The sequence below is a fragment of the Staurois parvus genome, unplaced genomic scaffold (genome assembly GCF_062004578.1).
Source record: "Staurois parvus isolate SC_StPar_1 unplaced genomic scaffold, SC_StPar_1.0 ptg000681l, whole genome shotgun sequence".
NCBI lineage: Eukaryota > Metazoa > Chordata > Amphibia > Anura > Ranidae > Staurois > Staurois parvus.
Genome location: NW_028318477.1, coordinates 42501 through 61784, shown reverse-complemented (window position 1 = coordinate 61784; position 19284 = coordinate 42501). Strand labels below are relative to the sequence as shown.

The 19284-nt window shown below is 48.8% G+C and overlaps 1 protein-coding gene across 2 annotated transcripts in view; it reads right to left on the bottom strand.

Moving 5' to 3' along the window:
- Window positions 1-19284, bottom strand: part of PEX5 (peroxisomal biogenesis factor 5) — a 52041-nt gene that overhangs the window by 13621 nt on the left and 19136 nt on the right. For both annotated transcript variants that reach the window (XM_089652331.1, XM_089652332.1), the window contains 5 exons: window positions 13332-13406; window positions 10734-10853; window positions 5546-5689; window positions 2844-2914; window positions 2568-2765 (listed from right to left, as the gene is read on the bottom strand). In XM_089652331.1, the coding sequence (XP_089508457.1) occupies window positions 2568-2765; window positions 2844-2914; window positions 5546-5689; window positions 10734-10853; window positions 13332-13406 (608 nt within the window). The remainder of the gene's footprint in view (window positions 1-2567; window positions 2766-2843; window positions 2915-5545; window positions 5690-10733; window positions 10854-13331; window positions 13407-19284) is intronic.

The following is a 19284-nucleotide window of genomic DNA, read 5'->3' as shown; positions in this document are numbered from 1 at the left end:
AGCAGCAAGTAAGCACAGTTCAGAGGTCAGGAGTAAGTGAAGCACAGCTCAGAGGTCAGGAGTAAGTGAAGCACAGCTCAGAGGTCAGGAGTAACTCAGGTAAGTAGTAAGCAGAGGTCAAGCATAAGTGAGCACAGTTCAGAGGTCAGGAGTAACTCCGAGGTAAGTAGTAATGCAGAGTGCAGAGGTCAGGAGTAAGTGAGCACAGTTCAGAGGTCAGGATTAACTCAGAGGTAAGTAGTAATGCAGAGATAAGTAGTAATTCAGAGGTCAGGAGTGAGCACAGTTCAGAGGTCAGGAGTAACTCAGAGGTAAGTAGTAAGCGGAGGTCAGGAATAAGTGAGCACAGTTCAGAGGCCAGGAGTAACTCCGAGGTAAGTAGTAATGCAGAGTTCAGAGGTCAGGAGTAAGTGAGCACAGTTCAGAGGTCAGAAGTAACTCAGAGGTAAGTAGTAATGCAGAGTTCAGGGGTCGGGAGTAAGTATCACAGATTTCACAGGTCAAGAGTAATACAGAGTGCAGCGGTCAGTAGTAAGTAAAGCAGACTTCAGAGGTCAGGAGTAACACAGAGGGAAAGCAGTAATGCAGAGTGCAGGGGTCAGGAGTTAGTATAGCAGAGTTCAGAGGTCAGGAGTAATGCGGAGTGCAGCAATCAGTAGTAAGGATCGCAGAATTCCGAGGTCGGGAGTAACGCAGAGTAGGGTTGCACCTATACAGTTATCGGTGCCAATACTAAGCATTTGTACAATGTGTGGTGCGATTCCTGTCCGAATTCCATGCGGTTTCCTGCACCGCTCCTGTATGAACCCAAGCTTGTCATAGTTCAGACGGTTCACACAGGAGCAGTGAGGGAAACCGCATGCAATTCGGACAGGAATCGCACCGCATTCCTGTTCAAATCACTTGCAGTTCTTTGCAGTGTGATTTGAGCCCGTTCATTTCGTAGGGGCTCAAATCGCACCCCAAAAGGTATCAGTTATTGGTATCGGCAAGTACTTGAGTACAAGCAACAGTACTTAAACTCACCGGTAAAAAAAAAACATGCATCGGTGCAACCCTAATGCAGAGTGCAGGGGTCAGTAGTAAGTATCCCAGAGGTTAGGAGTAACACAAATTGCAGTGATCAGTAGCAAGTATCTCAGGGTTCAGAGGTCAGGAACAACACAAAGTGCAGGGGTCAGGAGTAACAAGAGTGCAGCAGTTAGTAGAAAGTGAAGCACAGTTCAGAGGTCAGCAGTACCGCACAGTGCAGTGGTCAGTAGTAAGTTCAGAGGTCAGGCGTAAGTATGGCAGACTTTAGAGGTCTGGAGTAATGCAGAGTGCAGCAGTCAATAGTAAGTGAAGTAGAGGTCAGGAGTAAAGCATAGTGCACTGGTCATTAGTATCTCAGAGGTCACGAGTAGCACATAGTGCAGTTGTCAGTAGTAAGTAAATTAGAGTTCAAGAGTAACACAAGAAATTATTATTATTATTATTATTATACAGTATTTATAAAGCGCCAATAGTTCGCTCAGCGCTGTACATTACAGAGGGGGACAGAACATGTGACAGAACAATACCAATACAATGCAAAACATGAGGGGATCGAGGGCCCTGCTCTTTGGAGCTTACAATCTAGGAGGGAGGGGGTGGTGGCACAGGAGGAGATAGCTGTGGGGGATGGAGTGGTAGGAAGAGTGGAGGAGGTCGGCAAGTTAGCAGGGGGTGGGGTAGGCTTCCCTGAAGAGATGGGTTTTCAGGGTGCGCCTAAAGGAGAGGAGAGTAGGTGATAATCTGATGGGTTGGGGAAGGGAGTTCCAGAGGATGGGTGACACCCTGGAGAAGTCCTGGAGGCGGGCATGGGAGGAGGAGACCAGGGAACTAGAGAGAAGGAGGTCTTGTGAGGAGCGGAGTGTGCGTGTTGGGCGGTACTTGGATATTAGGTCAGTGATGTAGTTCGGGGCAGTATGGTGGACAGCTTTGTACGTCAGTGTTAGGATTTTAAATTTGATCCGTTGCGCAGTAAGCAATAACAGTACAGGGGTCAGCAGTAACTATCGCAAAATTCATAGGTTGAGTAACACAGACTGCATTGGTCAGTGGTAAGCATCTCCGAGTTCAGAGGTCAGAAGTAACACAGAGTGCAGTGGTCAGTAGTAAGTAAAGCAGAGTTCAGAGGTCAAGAGCAACAAAGAAGTCAGTGGTAACGTAGAGTGCAAGGGTCAGAAGTATTTCAGAGGTCTGGAGTAATGCAGAGTGCAGCAGTCAATAGTAAGTGAAGTAGAGGTCAGGAGTGCTTTCAGTAATAAAGCAGAGTTAAGGGGTAACGTAGAGGTCAGTAGTATTGCAGAGGTGAGGAGTAAATAACACACCATGCAGGGGTTAGTAGTAAGTAACAGAGTCCAGAGGGCAGTAACACGTAACATGCAGCGCAGTGCTCTTCCCCCTTCCAATTACCATAAATAGCAAGGAAGGTAGGTGCAGCTGGGAACTCCTATTCTGAGGTTCTGCCAACACAGGACCCCTAAAACCAGAAGTAATACATTTCGGGTGTGTTGCCCCTGTAACAACCAGCGGTATACACTCACTCTGACAGCAGTGTGCCCAGCGATCGTTTTCTGGCCTCATTCCCAGCGCCCTCTTCTTTCATCAGGTGGCTGTATTTCGGGTTGTGCTTGATCCATTCCCGCAGCGTCTCACAGGCCTGCTGCTGGAGGCATTCGTTGGTGAAACTCACCGCCAGAGCCATCAACGCATTCAGATTGTCCGGCCGTAACTCCAGGCACCTTAGACAGAAAACAGACATGGTGAGCGGCCACAACAAGACTGCCAGGGGAAGCCCATACCAGGAGGGGACACCTCACCTACGCAGGGCGCTGATCGCTGCCAGTTCCTGTTCATTTTCTGCCTGAGTGGTGCCCAAATACTGCCAGGCCTAGTGGAGGAAGAACAGGTACAGGCGTTACATTCTCACTGACCCCCTTTCTGTACACACATAGCCCATTCTGAGCATACCGTGAGGAAGGAAGGCTGCATTAGCCGAAATGCGTTAGATTTTTATACACAGTATCATTTTATACACAGTATCATTTTATACACAGTATCATTTTATACACAGTATCATTTTATACACAGTATCATTTTATATGTAGCCAACAAAAAATCTATTGTGAAGAGTTCTCCTTATATAAATGCTATAGATTGATTGCTTTGGGAGTTGAACGCCCAAGCCAGAGCACTGTTCTCCGGCCTTTGAACTTTGAATATAGCAATTGAGCTGGGGTAAGGTTTGCTCACCTCCCTAGCACATACCTCCTCCCCTTGCACATCATAGCCCTTTCCTCTTCTGGAAATTTCTCATTTATGTCTGTGCTGGCCCAGCTCCTTTGACGCTTCCCTCACCTCCCTACACAACCAAGAGGGAATACTATGGTCACCTAGGAATCCTGAAACAAACCCAATCTTAAAAAACTGTCCCCTCCCCCCCTCCTAACACCTATGCTGACTTACCTCTATAAGAAAATTGTATATATTTACCTACTCTCATCTCCCTTCCATCCGGTCACATGATCCGGCTCTCATAGGTGGCTGCAGGGGGGAGGAGGGAAAGGCAACAATAGATGGGCCATAGGAGCCTAGGGGTGATGTCACTGCTCCCAGGCTTTACCAGCTGATGGCGGAGCGCTCTCTCCTCTCCCCTGCTGCCTCCACTGGCTGAAAGGGGATCATGTGACGGGACTGAACATAGGTGTATGTATGTATGTGTGTGTATATATATATATATATATATATATATATATATATATATTTATCTTTCCTACACAGATTAGTCAACATAGGTGTTGGAAGGAGGGAGGGGACATTTTTACAGTTAAGTTTATCCCAGGATTCTACTTTAAGCAGGCCATACACGGTTCGAATTGCGAACGATTTTTTGTCCGAAAATCGAAAACGTTCGTTCAGTAATCTGATGGTCGCCATCAATGATTTTGAAAATCGGCTGAGCGAGTCATAAAGTTCTCCCCCTATAACAGGCGAAACTTCTGTTCCTTCCAGGTCGCAGCTCATACGCATATTCTTTTCGGAAAAACGATCGTACGATTTGACCATCCAGTCGAAAATCGGTCGTTTTTCACAAATTTTCCAACACGCCCGATCACCAAAAGGGAGAAACCACAAAAATCAGCCGACCAAGTCATAAAGTTCAGCCCATATAACAGGCGAAACTTCTGTTCCTTCCAGGTTACGGCTCGCGCATATTCTTTTTGGAAAACCGATCGTACGATTTGACCATCGAGTCGAAAATCGGTCGTTTTTCAAAAATTTTCCAACATGCCCGATCACCGAAAAGGGGAGGAACCACGAAAATCGGCCGGTGCCATTGACCCAATAACAGAGCAAAAATCGGCCGATTATTCTTACGTCCGATTTTCATACGAAAAATTTTGACCCATGTATGGCCAGCCTTAAGTGACAGCACTGGGGCTGCTGAAGTCAACCAAGATGGCGGCACCCAGTGGGAGCCTTGGGGCTTTTGGATGTGTACACAAGAGTGGGTTTTATGGGAAGATTGTTGTTGAACCGAATGGTTCGGCGACGGTGTCTCTTTAGAGCTCATTCTCACATGCAACAACCCTTGCCACCCCTCTGAAAAGTAATCTGGGGTGAATCTCTTTTTAGAGGGGGGTTTTAAAAACACAGTGTGGTTATAGGTCACCACCTCACCACCTGTTTTAACAAAAAAAAAAAAAAAATACAGGCCCACCACACCACAACCGTGTGCCCCATTCACTTAAATGTGTCACGTCTGGAGGCGGTACTGCCAACCGAATGCGACGTGGTTTCATTTTTGAAGCCGAGCAACTGTATGCCCCTCCCACCACCAACCTAGATACCACTACTGAACAACCTTCAGGCGGGGTAAACATTAATGCGGTGCGGTATATCGCATGTGATTCGCACGGGAACCGCACCGCATTCCTGTGCAAATCACATGCGATTTGTGTGCGGTGCGATTGGAGCCGTACATTTTGTACGGCTCTAAATGCACCGCACCAAAAACGTGCAGGACCCTTTTTTGGCTTCACACTTGAATCGGATCGCATGGGTAGTCACACGTATGCAATCCAATTCTGCACATCGCACCGCGTTTTGTGGACCGATTTCAGGGTGTTGTTAACATACACACCTTCAGCGGTTCGCATGAACGGGGTGCGATTTTGATGCGGTGCGGAATTCGCACAGAAAACGCTGCAAATTCCGCACCGCATCAGTGTGAACCTGGGCTCAGAATCTGAGACTTCCTGGATCCCAGCTGCACTCAGTGGTTCCTCCCACCGGCTCCTCTATCACTAGAGGACATAGCAGTGACCAGCAAATGAAATCACAGACCACAGTAGGGGACCATGGTCCAGTTTTCTGACTGCATCATTCACCCCCCCCCCCCCCCAAACATGCCTGGACTGGTGGTCCCTGACCCATGAGAAGCATTAGGCCTTCTCCCAATCTAAACATTGCTGTCATCTGTTGCACGCCTTTATATCAGACGCCGCATTTCTCCTCTTACCTCCATGTGTTTGGGGTCTCTCTGCACCGCTGTCTCAAAGCACCTGACTGCGCTGGGGAGGTCTCCTTCCCGAAGGCGTTTCAGACCTTCTTCAAATGGCTGGTCCACTTCAGAGAAAGGATTGTCAGCATCAAAGATATATCCCTGAGAAAGAAGATGATGTGAGAGAGAAATAATGTCCCTTACATTGGTGGTCAGTGGGAAGAATGTCCCTTACATTGGTGGTCAGTGGGAAGAATGTCCCTTACATTGGTGATCAGTGGGAAGAATGTCCCTTACATTGGTGATCAGTGGGAAGAATGTCCCTTACATTGGTGGTCAGTGGGAAGAATGTCCCTTACATTGGTGGTCAGTGGGAAGAATGTCCCTTACATTGGTGGTCAGTGGGAAGAATGTCCCTTACATTGGTGGTCAGTGGGAAGAATGTCCCTTACATTGGTGGTCAGTGGGAAGAATGTCCCTTACATTGGTGGTCAGTGGGAAGAATGTCCCTTACATTGGTGGTCAGTGGGAAGAAAGTCCCTTACATTGGGGGTCAGTGGGAAGAATGTCCCTTACATTGGGGGTCAGTGGGAAGAATGTCCCTTACATTGGGGGTCAGTGGGAAGAATGTCCCTTACATTGGGGGTCAGTGGGAAGAATGTCCCTTACATTGGGGGTCAGTGGGAAGAATGTCCCTTACATTGGGGGTCAGTGGGAAGAATGCCCCTTACATTGGAGGTCAGTGGGAAGAATGTCCCTTACATTGGGGGTCAGTGGGAAGAATGTCCCTTACATTGGGGGTCAGTGGGAAGAATGCTCCTTACATTGGGGGTCAGTGGGAAGAATGCTCCTTACATTGGTGATCAGTGGGAAGAATGCCCCTTACATTGGTGATCAGTGGGAAGAATGCTCCTTACACTGGTGGCCAGTGGGAAAAATGCCCCTGACATTGGTGGTCAGTGAGAAGAATGTCCCTTACATTGGGGGTCAGTGGGAAGAATGTCCCTTACATTGGGGGTCAGTGGGAAGAATGCCCCTTACATTGGGGGTCAGTGGGAAGAATGCCCCTTACATTGGGGGTCAGTGGGAAGAATGTCCCTTACATTGGGGTCAGTGGGAAGAATGTCCCTTACATTGGGGGTCAGTGGGAAGAATGTCCCTTACATTGGGGGTCAGTGGGAAGAATGCCCCTTACATTGGAGGTCAGTGGGAAGAATGTCCCTTACATTGGGGGTCAGTGGGAAGAATGTCCCTTACATTGGTGGTCAGTGGGAAGAATGCCCCTTACATTGGAGGTCAGTGGGAAGAATGTCCCTTACATTGGGGGTCAGTGGGAAGAATGCCCCTTACATTGGTGGTCAGTGGGAAGAATGCCCCTTACATTGGAGGTCAGTGGGAAGAATGTCCCTTACATTGGGGGTCAGTGGGAAGAATGTCCCTTACATTGGTGGTCAGTGGGAAGAATGTCCCTTACATTGGTGATCAGTGGGAAGAATGTCCCTTACATTGGGGGTCAGTGGGAAGAATGCTCCTTACATTGGTGGCCAGTGGGAAGAATGCCCCTTACATTGGTGATCAGTGGGAAGAATGCCCCTTACATTGGTGATCAGTGGGAAGAATGCTCCTTACACTGGTGGCCAGTGGGAAGAATGTCCCTTACATTGTAGGTCAGTGGGAAGAATGTCCCTTACATTGGGGGTCAGTGGGAAGAATGTCCCTTACATTGGGGGTCAGTGGGAAGAATGTCCCTTACATTGGGGGTCAGTGGGAAGAATGTCCCTTACATTGGGGGTCAGTGGGAAGAATGCCCCTTACATTGGGGGTCAGTGGGAAGAATGCCCCTTACATTGGGGGTCAGTGGGAAGAATGCCCCTTACATTGGGGGTCAGTGGGAAGAATGCCCCTTACATTGGGGGTCAGTGGGAAGAATGCCCCTTACATTGGGGGTCAGTGGGAAGACTGCCCCTTACATTTGGGATCAGTGGGAAGAATGTCCCTTACATTGGGGGTAAGCGGGAAGAATGTTCCTTACATTGGGGGTAAGCGGGAAGAATGTCCCTTACATTGGAGGTCAGTGGGAAGAATGTCCCTTACATTGGAGGTCAGTGGGAAGAATGTCCCTTACATTGGGGGTAAGAGGGAAGAATGTCCCTTACATTGGAGGTCAGTGGGAAGAATGTGCCTTACATTGGGGGTAAGTGGGAAGAATGTCCCTTACATTGGTGATCAGTGGGAAGAATGTCCCTTACATTGGGGATAAGTGGGAAGAATGTCCCTTACATTGGGGGTCAGTGGGAAGAATGTCCCTTACATTGGGGGTCAGTGGGAAGAATGTCCCTTACATTGGTGATCAGTGGGAAGAATGTCCCTTACATTGGGGATCAGTGGGAAGAATGCCCCTTACATTGGGGATCAGTGGGAAGAATGCCCCTTACATTGGGGATCAGTGGGAAGAATGCCCCTTACATTGGTGGTCAGTGGGAAGAATGCCCCTTACATTGGTGGTCAGTGGGAAGAATGCTCCTTACATTGGGGGTCAGTGGGAAGAATGCCCCTTACATTGGGGGTCAGTGGGAAGAATGCCCCTTACATTGGGGGTCAGTGGGAAGAATGCCCCTTACATTGGGGGTCAGTGGGAAGAATGCCCCTTACATTGGGGGTCAGTGGGAAGAATGTCCCTTACATTGGGGGTCAGTGGGAAGAATGTCCCTTACATTGGGGGTCAGTGGGAAGAATGTCCCTTACATTGGGGGTCAGTGGGAAGAATGTCCCTTACATTGGGGGTCAGTGGGAAGAATGCCCCTTACATTGGGGGCAAGTGAGAAGAATGTTCCTTACATTGGGGGTAAGTGAGAAGAATGTCCCTTACATTGGGGGTCAGTGGGAAGAATGTCCCTTACATTGGGGGTCAGTGGGAAGAATGTCCCTTACATTGGGGGTCAGTGGGAAGAATGCCCCTTACATTGGGGGTAAGTGGGAAGAATGCTCCTTACATTGGGGGTCAGTGGGAAGAATGCTCCTTACACACAGCTATAAAAGATAATTGGTGTCATGATGCTGGTTCTGCCAAGCTGTGTTGGCCTCTGAACTATGTAAACACCATTAACTAGGAGTTCAATCAGCCACAGCTCAAGGAACCCTTCACAAACTCTGGAGGAACCCTAGCTGAGAACGGATGATCTACAGTCAAGGTGTGGTGAGAAGTGACCTGATCATAGGCTCCTACCTCTCTGATAGTGGTGAATGAATCACCCGATAACCTGTTTTTGGGTATAAGATTAGGAGCACCTGCTACAAACAGTCCGATAGGTGAAACGTTTAGTGAATAAAAACAGCCAACATGTTTCAGGCAGTGACTCAAGGGGGCCTGTGCGGCTTCCCCGTCTACATCTGGACAGGAGGGAGGCAGATAGAAGAAGTAATTCCCTGCGTTGCAAGTCCTGCAGGAGCCAGGAGAATAAAATGGAGATCGGTTCTTCCATATGCCACCCCTCCTATCCAGCCTGGTGCTAGCCATTTCCAACAGCCATGAGCCACGATGTGACGTTAGACTGCCAACTCCCATTTCTTGCCTTGAAGATGCTCCTGCTCCTGGGTAAGGCAAGAGAAATGCTCCCTGGCCCAGGCTGCATATTCATTGCCACAGCAGATTCCGGAGTCCAATACTCGGTGCCCAGCACCGGAGCCGGTATAGTGTGTCCAGATGTCCTACTGTTGTACTGCCCCCTCCTGTCAGGATGTCCCCCCTCATACTGCCCCCCTCCTGTCACACTTCCCCCACTCATACTGCCCCCCCTCCTGTCACACTACCCCCCTCCTGTCAGGATGTCTCCCACTCATACTGCCCCCCCCCCTCCTGTCACACTGCCCCCACTCATATTGCCCTCCTCCTGTCAGGATGTCCTCCCTCATACTGCCCCTCCCCGATATACTGCCCCCCCCTCCTGTCACACTGCTCCCACTCATACTGCCTCCCCTCCTGTCACACCGGCCCCCTCCTGTCAGGATGTCCTCCCTCATACTGCCCCCCCCTCCTGTCACACTGCCCCCACTCATACTGCCCCCCTTCTGTCAGGATGTCCCCCCTCATACTGCCCCCCCCTCCTGTCACACTGACCCCACTCATACTGCCCCCCCTCCTGTCAGGGTTTCCTCACTCATACTGCCCCCCTCCTGTCACACTGCCCCCACTCATATTGCCCTCCTCCTGTCAGGATGTCCTCCCTCATACTGCCCCCCCCCCTCCTGTCACACTGCCCCCACTCATACTGCCCCCCTTCTGTCAGGATGTCCCCCCTCATACTGCCCCCCTCCTGTCACACTGCCCCCACTCATACTGCCTTCTTCTGTCAGGATGTCCTCCTTTTTACTGCCCCCTTCCTGTCACACTTCCCCCCTCCTGTCACAGTGCCCCCCCATCATACTGCTCCGCTCCTGTCAGGATGCCCTCCCTCATATTGCCCCCCTCCTGTCCCAGTGCCCCCCCTAATCATACTGCTCCCCTCCTGTCACACTGCCCCCACTCATGATGCCCCCCTCCTCATAATTCCCCCCCTGCTGTCACAGTGCCCCCCTCCATCATACTGCCCCTCTCCTGTCAGGATGTTTTTCCTCATACTGCCCCCCTCCTGTCACAGTGTCCACCCCCCATCATACTTCCCCCCCCATCACACTGCCCCCTCCGGGTCATTGTGGGACTGTGATAAAGAGTTCCACAACAGCAGTAAAGGGTCCTGGGATCAGTGGGAAGGGCTCCAGGCTCAGAGAGAAAGGCATAGGCAGGGGGGGGGGGGGGGGGGTGTCAGGGGACCCTTCATGGTTTCTTGCACCAGGACCCTGAAGGTTCTAGTTACGCCTCTGGTTTCAGGTAAGTGCTCCCCCCTTTCTCGGGGTTTCAAAGTAGGAATTTTAAAGCAACCTGGATGGAATTCATTTCCTATGCCTATTTTAATGCACAAAAAAAAAAAAGCTGAGATATCACCTCATCCGCCTGGAAATGAAAATGGCCGACTACTTTCATTTCGACATTTAAGCCCTGAAGAAGGGGGCCCTTGCCCCGAAAAGCGTTGTTTGTATTTTATGCAATAAATATTTCATACCAATATCAGGCTCTCTATTTGTAGCAGGCACTTCTAGCCTTGCACCCAGACAAGTGTACAGGTTGGGGGAGAGCAGCCTGGACTAATACACACAAAACGCTCATCACCTTGTCATAGGATTTGGCGGTCAGGTCCTGGAAGTCGGAGAGCCATGGATGAGCCTCTGCGTCCCGCTTCGCCATCTCCTCCCACTCTTCCTGCAACTTGTCCCAGAAATCCGTGTCTGCCTGTTCAAAAGAGACCCGGTGTCACAGAGATCATTCAGCTATAAATTGAAGTCTGGTCGGATCATTCACCCATCAGCATCTTATATCTCGGGGGGGGGAGGAGAGAGAGAGAGATTTCCGCCCCCCCCCTGCATTTCTATCAGATAACGCACTTCAAAAAATAAAACAACACAAGTCTGACACATTCCACCCAAAACCACCAAGATGGACTGGACAAAATTATTGGCACCTTCAATGTAATATTTGGTGGCACACCTCTTGGAAAAAATAGGTGAAGTCAATGGCTTCCTGTAACCATCAATGAGTTTCTTCCACCTCTCTACTGGAATTTTGGATCGCTCTTCTTCCGCCAACTGCTCCGGGTCTCTAATATTGGAAGGTTCCTTTTCCCAACTGCTGGTCTGAGATCTCTCCACAGGAGCTCTATGGGATTGAGATCTGGACTCATTGCTGGACAGTTCAGTCCTCTCCAGCGCTTTGTCTGAAACCATTTCTGGGGGCTCTTTGCCGTGTGCTTTGGGTGATTGTCCTGCTGGAAGACCCATGACCTCTGACGGAGACCCAACTTTCTGACACCGGGCCCTACATTGCACCCCAGAATTATTTGGTAGTCTTCAGATTTGATATTGCCATGCACACGTCCAAGACATCCAGTGCCTGAAGCAGCAAAGCAACCCCAAAACAACAGTGACCCCCCACTATGTGTGACAGTAGGGACTGGATTATTTTCTGTAAAGGTTTCATTGCTTTCTCTGAAAACAGTAGAATGATGGGCTTTACCAAAAAGCTGCCATTTTGTTTCGTCTGCCCACAGCACATTCCCCCAAAAGGATTTTGGCTTCCTCAGGTAAGTTTTGGCAAACTCCAATCTGGCTTTTTATGTCTCTGTGTCAGCAGTGGGGTCCTCCTGGGTCTCCCACCATATTTCTGTGTCAGCAGTGGGGTCCTCCTGGGTCTCCCACCATATTTCTGTGTCAGCAGTGGGGTCCTCCTGGGTCTCCTACAATATTTCTGTCTCAGCAGTGGAGTCCTCCTGGGTCTCCTACCATATTTCTGTGTCAGCAGTGGGCTCCTCCTGGGTCTCCTCCCGTATTTCTGTGTCAGCGGTGGGGTCCTCCTGGGTCTCCCACCATATTCCTGTGTCAGCAGTGGGCTCCTCCTGGGTCTCCTCCCGTATTTCTGTGTCAGCGGTGGGGTCCTCCTGGGTCTCCTACCATATTCCTGTGTCAGCGGTGGGGTCCTCCTGGGTCTCCTACCATATTCCTGTGTCAGCGGTGGGGTCCTCCTGGGTCTCCTACCATATTTCTGTGTCAGCGGTGGGGTCCTCCTGGGTCTCCTACCATATTTCTGTGTCAGCGGTGGGGTCCTCCTGGGTCTCCTACCATATTCCTGTGTCAGCGGTGGGGTCCTCCTGGGTCTCCTACCATATTTCTGTGTCAGCAGTGGGGTCCTCCTGGGTCTCCCACCATATTTCTGTGTCAGCAGTGGGGTCCTCCTGGGTCTCCCACCATATTTCTGTGTCAGCAGTGGGGTCCTCCTGGGTCTCCCACCATATTTCTGTGTCAGCAGTGGGGTCCTCCTGGGTCTCCCACCATATTTCTGTGTCAGCAGTGGGGTCCTCCTGGGTCTCCTCCCATATTTCTGTGTCGGCGGTGGGGTCCTCCTGGGTCTCCTCCCATTTTTCTGTGTCAGCAGTGGGGTCCTCCTGGGTCTCCTACCATGGAGTCCCTTTTCATTCAGATGGCGACGTATAGTGCGAGTGGACACAGGTGTACCCCGTGCCTGAAGGTCAGCTTGGATTTGTCTGGAAGTTGAGGTGCTTTATCCACCCTTCCAACAATCCTTTGTTCCAATCTGATAATTTTTACTCTTTCGTCCACGTCCAGGGAGATTGGCTGCAGTGCCATGGGCTGTAAACTTCTTGACAATGTTGCACACAGTGGACACAGGAACATTATGATCTCTGGAGATGGACTTGTAACCCTGAGATTGTCCATGCTTTTCCACAATTTTTGTTCTCCAATCCTCAGACAATTCTTTGCTGCTCTTTCTCTTCTCCATGCGGCACACAGAGACACGCAACAGAAAGGTGGAGGCCATTTTTCCACCCTTTTACCTGGTTGCTGATGTGATCTCTATATTGTCAGCGCCTGGTCATGGATACGGGGAGTTTAATGACAAATTACGGGAGCATCACAGACCTGGAATGCAATTATTTCTTTTGAAAAGGTGCCAATTTTGTCCAGTCCTTTTTGGGGGTTTTGCGTGGAATATGTCAGATTTGGCTTTTTGTTTCTCCACTTTTTTGTGTCTTTTTTCAAAAGAAATAAACACGAGAATGCCAAAACAATTGTAATTGAAACAATTTTCTGGGTGAAAGGGTGCGTTACTGACAGGGGAGGGGGGGGCAAGATTTTTGGCCATGACTGTATAAATATAGACATGATATTGAAAGAGAACAAACAACTTAGCAATTACCTCTACAGCAGCCTTGGCGTTCTGAAAGTCTTTCTCTAGGGGGGTGAACTCATCGACCCATCGCTCGGCTGATGTCTACAAACAGTACAAGGCAACAATGTACATCTCCAATTAAATAACAAGTGGAAATGGAGTAAAAGAACAGAAAGTTTTATTATACAACATAGAAATCAGCATTCATCACTTACAGCACTCTAAAGCTGAACTCCGGGCACAAAAAATTTTATCTAAATATATTCGTCCTCCGTGTGCATAAAATACCGTTGCAAACCCAGATGACCCATGACATCATCACTGTGCTGTACATAGCAGAGAGCAGAGCTGTGGGAGGAGACCAGCAGTCCCCACCCACTACAGATTGCCACAGAAAACTACAGAAGGGGGGCGGAGACAAGATCAGTCACCCTGCACAAGCAGGAGGGTAGAGCTGTGGTTAGTGTTCACTAGGCTCCACCCACTAAGGCTGCTACAGAAAACTACAGGAGGGGCGGAGACAAGACCAGTCACCCTGCACAAGCAGGAGGGTATAGCTGTGGTTAGTGTTCACTAGGCTCCACCCAGTAAGGCTGCTACAGAAAACTACAGGAGGGGCGGAGACAAGACCAGTCACCCTGCACAAGGAGAAAGAGCAGCGCTGTGGTCAGTGTCCACCAGGCTCCACCCACTAAGGCTGCCACAGAAAAATACAGGACGGGAGGGGGAGACAAGACCAGTCGCCCTGCACAAGGAGGAGGGCAGAGCTGTGGTCAGTGTCCACCAGGCTCCACCCACTAAGGCTGCTACAGAAAACTACAGGAGGGGCGGAGACAAGACCAGTCACCCTGCACAAGCAGGAGGGCAGAGCTGTGGTCAGTGCCCACCAGGCTCCACCCACTAAGGCTGCCACAGAAAACTACAGGAGGGGGGCGGAGACAAGACCAGTCACCCTGCACAAGGAGAAAGAGCAGCGCTGTGGTCAGTGTCCACCAGGCTCCACCCACTAAGGCTGCTACAGAAAACTACAGGAGGGGCGGAGACAAGATCAGTCACCCTGCACATCAGGAGGGCAGAGCTGTGGTCAGTGTCCACCAGGCTCCATCCACTAAGGCTGCCACAGAAAACTACAGGAGGGGGGCGGAGACAAGACCAGTCACTCTGTACAAGGAGAGGGAGCAGCAGTGATCGGTCTTTATTCCAGGAAGTCTCACACTGGATTAATGCACAGATCTGGAAGAAATACACAAAGCACACTGAGATTCAAGAATATATTTAGACAATATTTGCATATCCCGGAGATCAGCTTTAAAAAGGACTATAAATCTTCAGAAAGAGGGGGAAAAAAGGCAGTATGTTAGCTGATGCAGAATAGTGGAGCAAAGCTGCAGAGCCTCACCAACGAGCAGAAACTGCTCCAAATGAGCAAAAACAAAAAAATCTGATGAAAAGACCAACATATAACAGTGAGTAATAGGAATATCAAAGAGGAACTCGTTTTTATAATGAATGTAACACACACAGAGAAAGAAGAAGATACAATATGGCTAAACGTTTGTAGATCCCTGAACATGAAGCTCTATGAGCTTGTTGGACATCCCAATCCAAAACCATGTCCATTAATATGGAGTTGACTCTACGTAGCCATTAATATGGAGTTGGCCCTACATGGCCATTAATATGGAGTTGGCCCTACATGGCCATTAATATGGAGTTGGCCCTACATGGCCATTAATATGGAGTTGCTCCCTTTGTGGCTTCAGCAGCCTCCCTTCTGGAAAGACTTTCCACAAGACTTTGGAGGGTGCTTGTGGGAGTTTGTGCCCATTTGTGAGGTCAGGTACTGATATTGGTTGAGAAGACCTGGCTCACCACTGGAGTTCCAATCCATCCCAAAGGTGTTCAGTAGGGTTCATGTCAGGGTTCTGTGCAGGGCACCTGATTTCCTCCACACCACTCCGGTCAAAACCATGTCTTCATGGAGCTGGCCACCATTTGAGGTCATGTTCTGATGCTGAAGAAGACCTGGCTGACCCTCAGCTTTCCATTTAATTCCAAAGGTAATCAGTATAGTTCAAGTCACGGCTCTGTGCAGGACACTGGATTTCCTTCACACCAAACTGGTCAAACCATGTCTTCATGGAGCTGGCCACCATTTCTGAGGTCAGATACTGACGTTGGATGAGAACACATGGCTCACCATTGGAGTTCCAATCCATCCCAAAAAATGTTCAGTAGGGTTGACATCAGGGTTCTGTGCAGGACATTGGAGTTCCTCTACACCAAACTAGTCACGTATTGTCTTCATGGAACTGGCCAACATTTGTGAGGTTGGATTCCGATACTGGAGGAGAGGACCTGGCTGACCATTAGCTTTCCAATTCACTCCAAAGATGTTCAGTAGGGTTGAAGTCAAGGCTCTGCATGAAACTGGAGTTCTTCCACACCAAACTGGTCAAGTTATGTCTTTATGGAACTGGCCACCATTGGTGAGGTCAGGTTCTGATGCTGAAGAGTCAGACCTGACACTCCATCTGCTTTCCAATTCATCCCAAAGGTGTTCAGTAGGGTTGAGGTCAGGGATCTATGCAGGCCACTTGAGTTCCTCCACACCAAACTGGTCACACCATGTATTTATGGAGCTAGCTTTGTACACAGAGACACAGTCATGCTGGAACATAAAAGGGTCTTCACCAAACTGTTACCACAAGGTTGGAAGTCCTCCATCGTCTACAGTGCCTTTGTATGATGTAGCATCAACAGTCCCCTCACTGGAGACGCCTAAACTTGCTCATTTGGAGGAGATCCTTTGGTCATATAGTGTAGCTGGATCCAGTCAGGTGTCCACATACGTTTTGCCATATAATGTACCCTGAGTGCTCAGCAACACATGAGTAGAAGAAATACAGAGGGACATACAACATACAAATGTGATGGGCACCTGTTACTATCACAGCTGGACCTGACTTGCAGGTAGATGACTGCTGAAGGAAAAGATCTGGACAGCAGCTCCATTGTGTTACAAGATACCAACCGAAGGCCATTATTAAAGTGTGTATTTATACAAAAAGAGTTTGCATAGCTATTCATCCAATGAAACTACTGGTACATTCATTCTTTGCAAATGGCCCAAAATCCAATGTTCTCTTTTTACTTCTACATAGGTTGAATGTTATTCATTGTTCTCAAAAACAGAGTGGTTTAGAAAGTACTGCATTGCAGCCACTAGATGGAGCTGCGGATCAGGAATTTGGATCTTCTGCTCCATCTAGTGGCCATAACGCAGTAGTTTCCTGATTGAGGTATTTCAGGAAGACACTACATTATGGCCACTAGGTGGAGCTGATAATCACAGGATTACATTTGTCAGCTCCATCTAGTGGCCTAATGCGGTATTTTCCCACACTACTTTTTAAGAATGAATAACATTCAATCTGTAAAGAAGAAAGAAGGAGAACGATGGGTTTTGCCCCATTTCACAGAACGAATGTGCCAGCAGTTTTTCTGGACGAATAGCTATGTGAACTTTTTATATAACTGCCTCCCTAATACTCTGGTTTACTAAGCTGCACATGGAGGACATGTGATGGCACCAGACATACATGCATGCATCCCATATGGTTCACACAGAAGATTCTTTAACCCCTTCCAGTCCGGACACTTTCACCCCCTTCCTGTCCGAACGCTTTCCCCCCCTTCCGGTCCGGGCGCTTTCCCCCCCTTCCGGTCCGGGCGCTTTCACCCCCTTCCGGTCCGGGCGCTTTCACCCCCTTCCGGTCCGGGCGCTTTCACCCCCTTCCGGTCCGGGCGCTTTCACCCCCTTCCAGTCCGGACACTTTCCCCCCCTTCCAACCTGAGGTCACCGTCAGAGCCCTCGTTTGAAGACTCAAAATGTGGATGCTGATGTAAGGGGAATCTGATGGCGACTTTGATGTAGGAGGACTCTGATGGAGAACCTGAGGCAAGGGAAGTTCTTAAGGTGGACTCTGATGTAAGAAGGACTCCCAAGGTGGACTCTAAAGTAAGGGGGGGGGGGGACCCTGATGTAAGTAGCACGCTAATGTAAGGGGAGGGGGGACTGACGAAAGGGAAGTTCCCAAAGTAGACTCTAAAGTGGGGGGGGGGGCCCTAAAGGGAACCCCGATGCAGGGAGCACTCTGATATACGGAGGGACCTTATTAAAGTTCTCGGTCTTTTATTTTGAATCATATATAGCCGATTTCCAAAAAAATCCAAGTGAAATATATTCATTCATTTATTATTCATTTCTAAAACTGACTTTTTGGCCCCGAACATCTGTCAAGTATACACTGTGACCCTCGTACTGGAGACTCCTGATCTACGGGGGGTGCTTTTATATTAGCTCGGAGTTCTGCTTTAACTTGAAGTTGTCGGACAATAAGCCATAGAAGACATGTCAGTCCAGTGCCGGCCATACACCTATCAACCCGATTCATCCAGTGATTAGTTCGATATCTGACACAGAAAATAGTAAACATTTTCCAACATTTGTCCACTCACTCAGTCTCACACCTTCATAATGAACATGGTAATCGCCGGATGGGTGAAAATGTCCAATCACATTAATGAACGATCGCTCAACAGTCCCTCTGCCAAATCATTATTTTAAAGCGGAACTCCAGGAACAAAAAAAATAAAAAAAATATTCCTCAATAACCACAAAAGATATAAATCCACTTAGTGTGGACCGAATACATTTACAAAGCAAGATAATACCTTGTAAAAGTAGCACTGACACCATCACTGTGCTGTACATAGCCGAGAGAGCAGGGCTGTGGGAGGGGCCCGGCAGGCTCCACCCACTAAAGAGAACAGGAGGAGGTGGGGACAAGACCAGTCCCCCTGCACAAGGAGAGAGCAGCAGTGAGCGGTCTTTATTACAGGAAGTCTCACACCGGATTCACAGATCTTCACAGTGGCTAAATGGTTAGCACTTCCGCCTGGCAGTACTGGGGTTTTTGGTTCGAATCCCAGCCACAGCACCTCCTGCCTGGAGTTTGCATGTTCTCCCTGTGCCTGCGTGGGTTTCCTCCGGGTACTCCGGTTTCCTCCCACACTCCAAAGACATGCTGGTAGGTGAATTGGCTCCTGTCTACATTGTCCCTAGTATGTGTATGTACGAATGTGAGTTAGGGACCTTAGATTGTACGCCCCTTGAGGGTTAGAGACTGATGTGTGTGTAATAAATATATATATACAGTGGGGATCGAAAGTTTGGGCACCCCAGCTAAAAATTTGTATTAATGTGCATAAAGAAGCCAAGGAAAGATGGAAAAATCTCCAAAAGGCATCAAATTACAGATTAGACATTCTTATAATATGTCAACAAAAGTTAGATTTTATTTCCATCATTTACACTTTCAAAATAACCGAAAACAAACAAATGGCGTCTGCAAAAGTTTGGGCCCCCTGCAGAGTTAATATCTTGTACTGCCCCCTTTGGCAAGTATCACAGCTTGTAAACACTTTTTGTAGCCAGCCAAGAGTCTTTCAATTCTTGTTTGAGGTATCTTTGCCCATTCTTCCTTACAAAAGTCTTCCAGTTCTTTGAGATTTCTGGGCTGTCTGTCACGCACTGCTCTTAAGGTCTATCCATAGAATTTCAATGATGTTGAGGTCAGGAGATTGTGAAGGTCATGGCAAAACCTTCAGTTTACGCCTCTTGATGTAATCCCCCGTGGATTTCGAGGTGTGTTTAGGATCATTATCCATTTGTAGAAGCCATCCTCTCTTTAACTTCAGCTTTTTCACAGATGGCATCAAGTTACCATCCAAAATTTTCTGAAATTTTATTGAATCCATTTTTCCTTCTACTCGTGAGATGTTCCCTGTGCCACTGGCTGCAACACAACCCCAAAGCATGATTGATCCAACCCCATGCTTAACAGTTGGACAGAGGTTCTTTTCATTAAATTCTGTGCCCCTTCTTCTCCAAACGTACCTTTGCTCATTCCGGCCA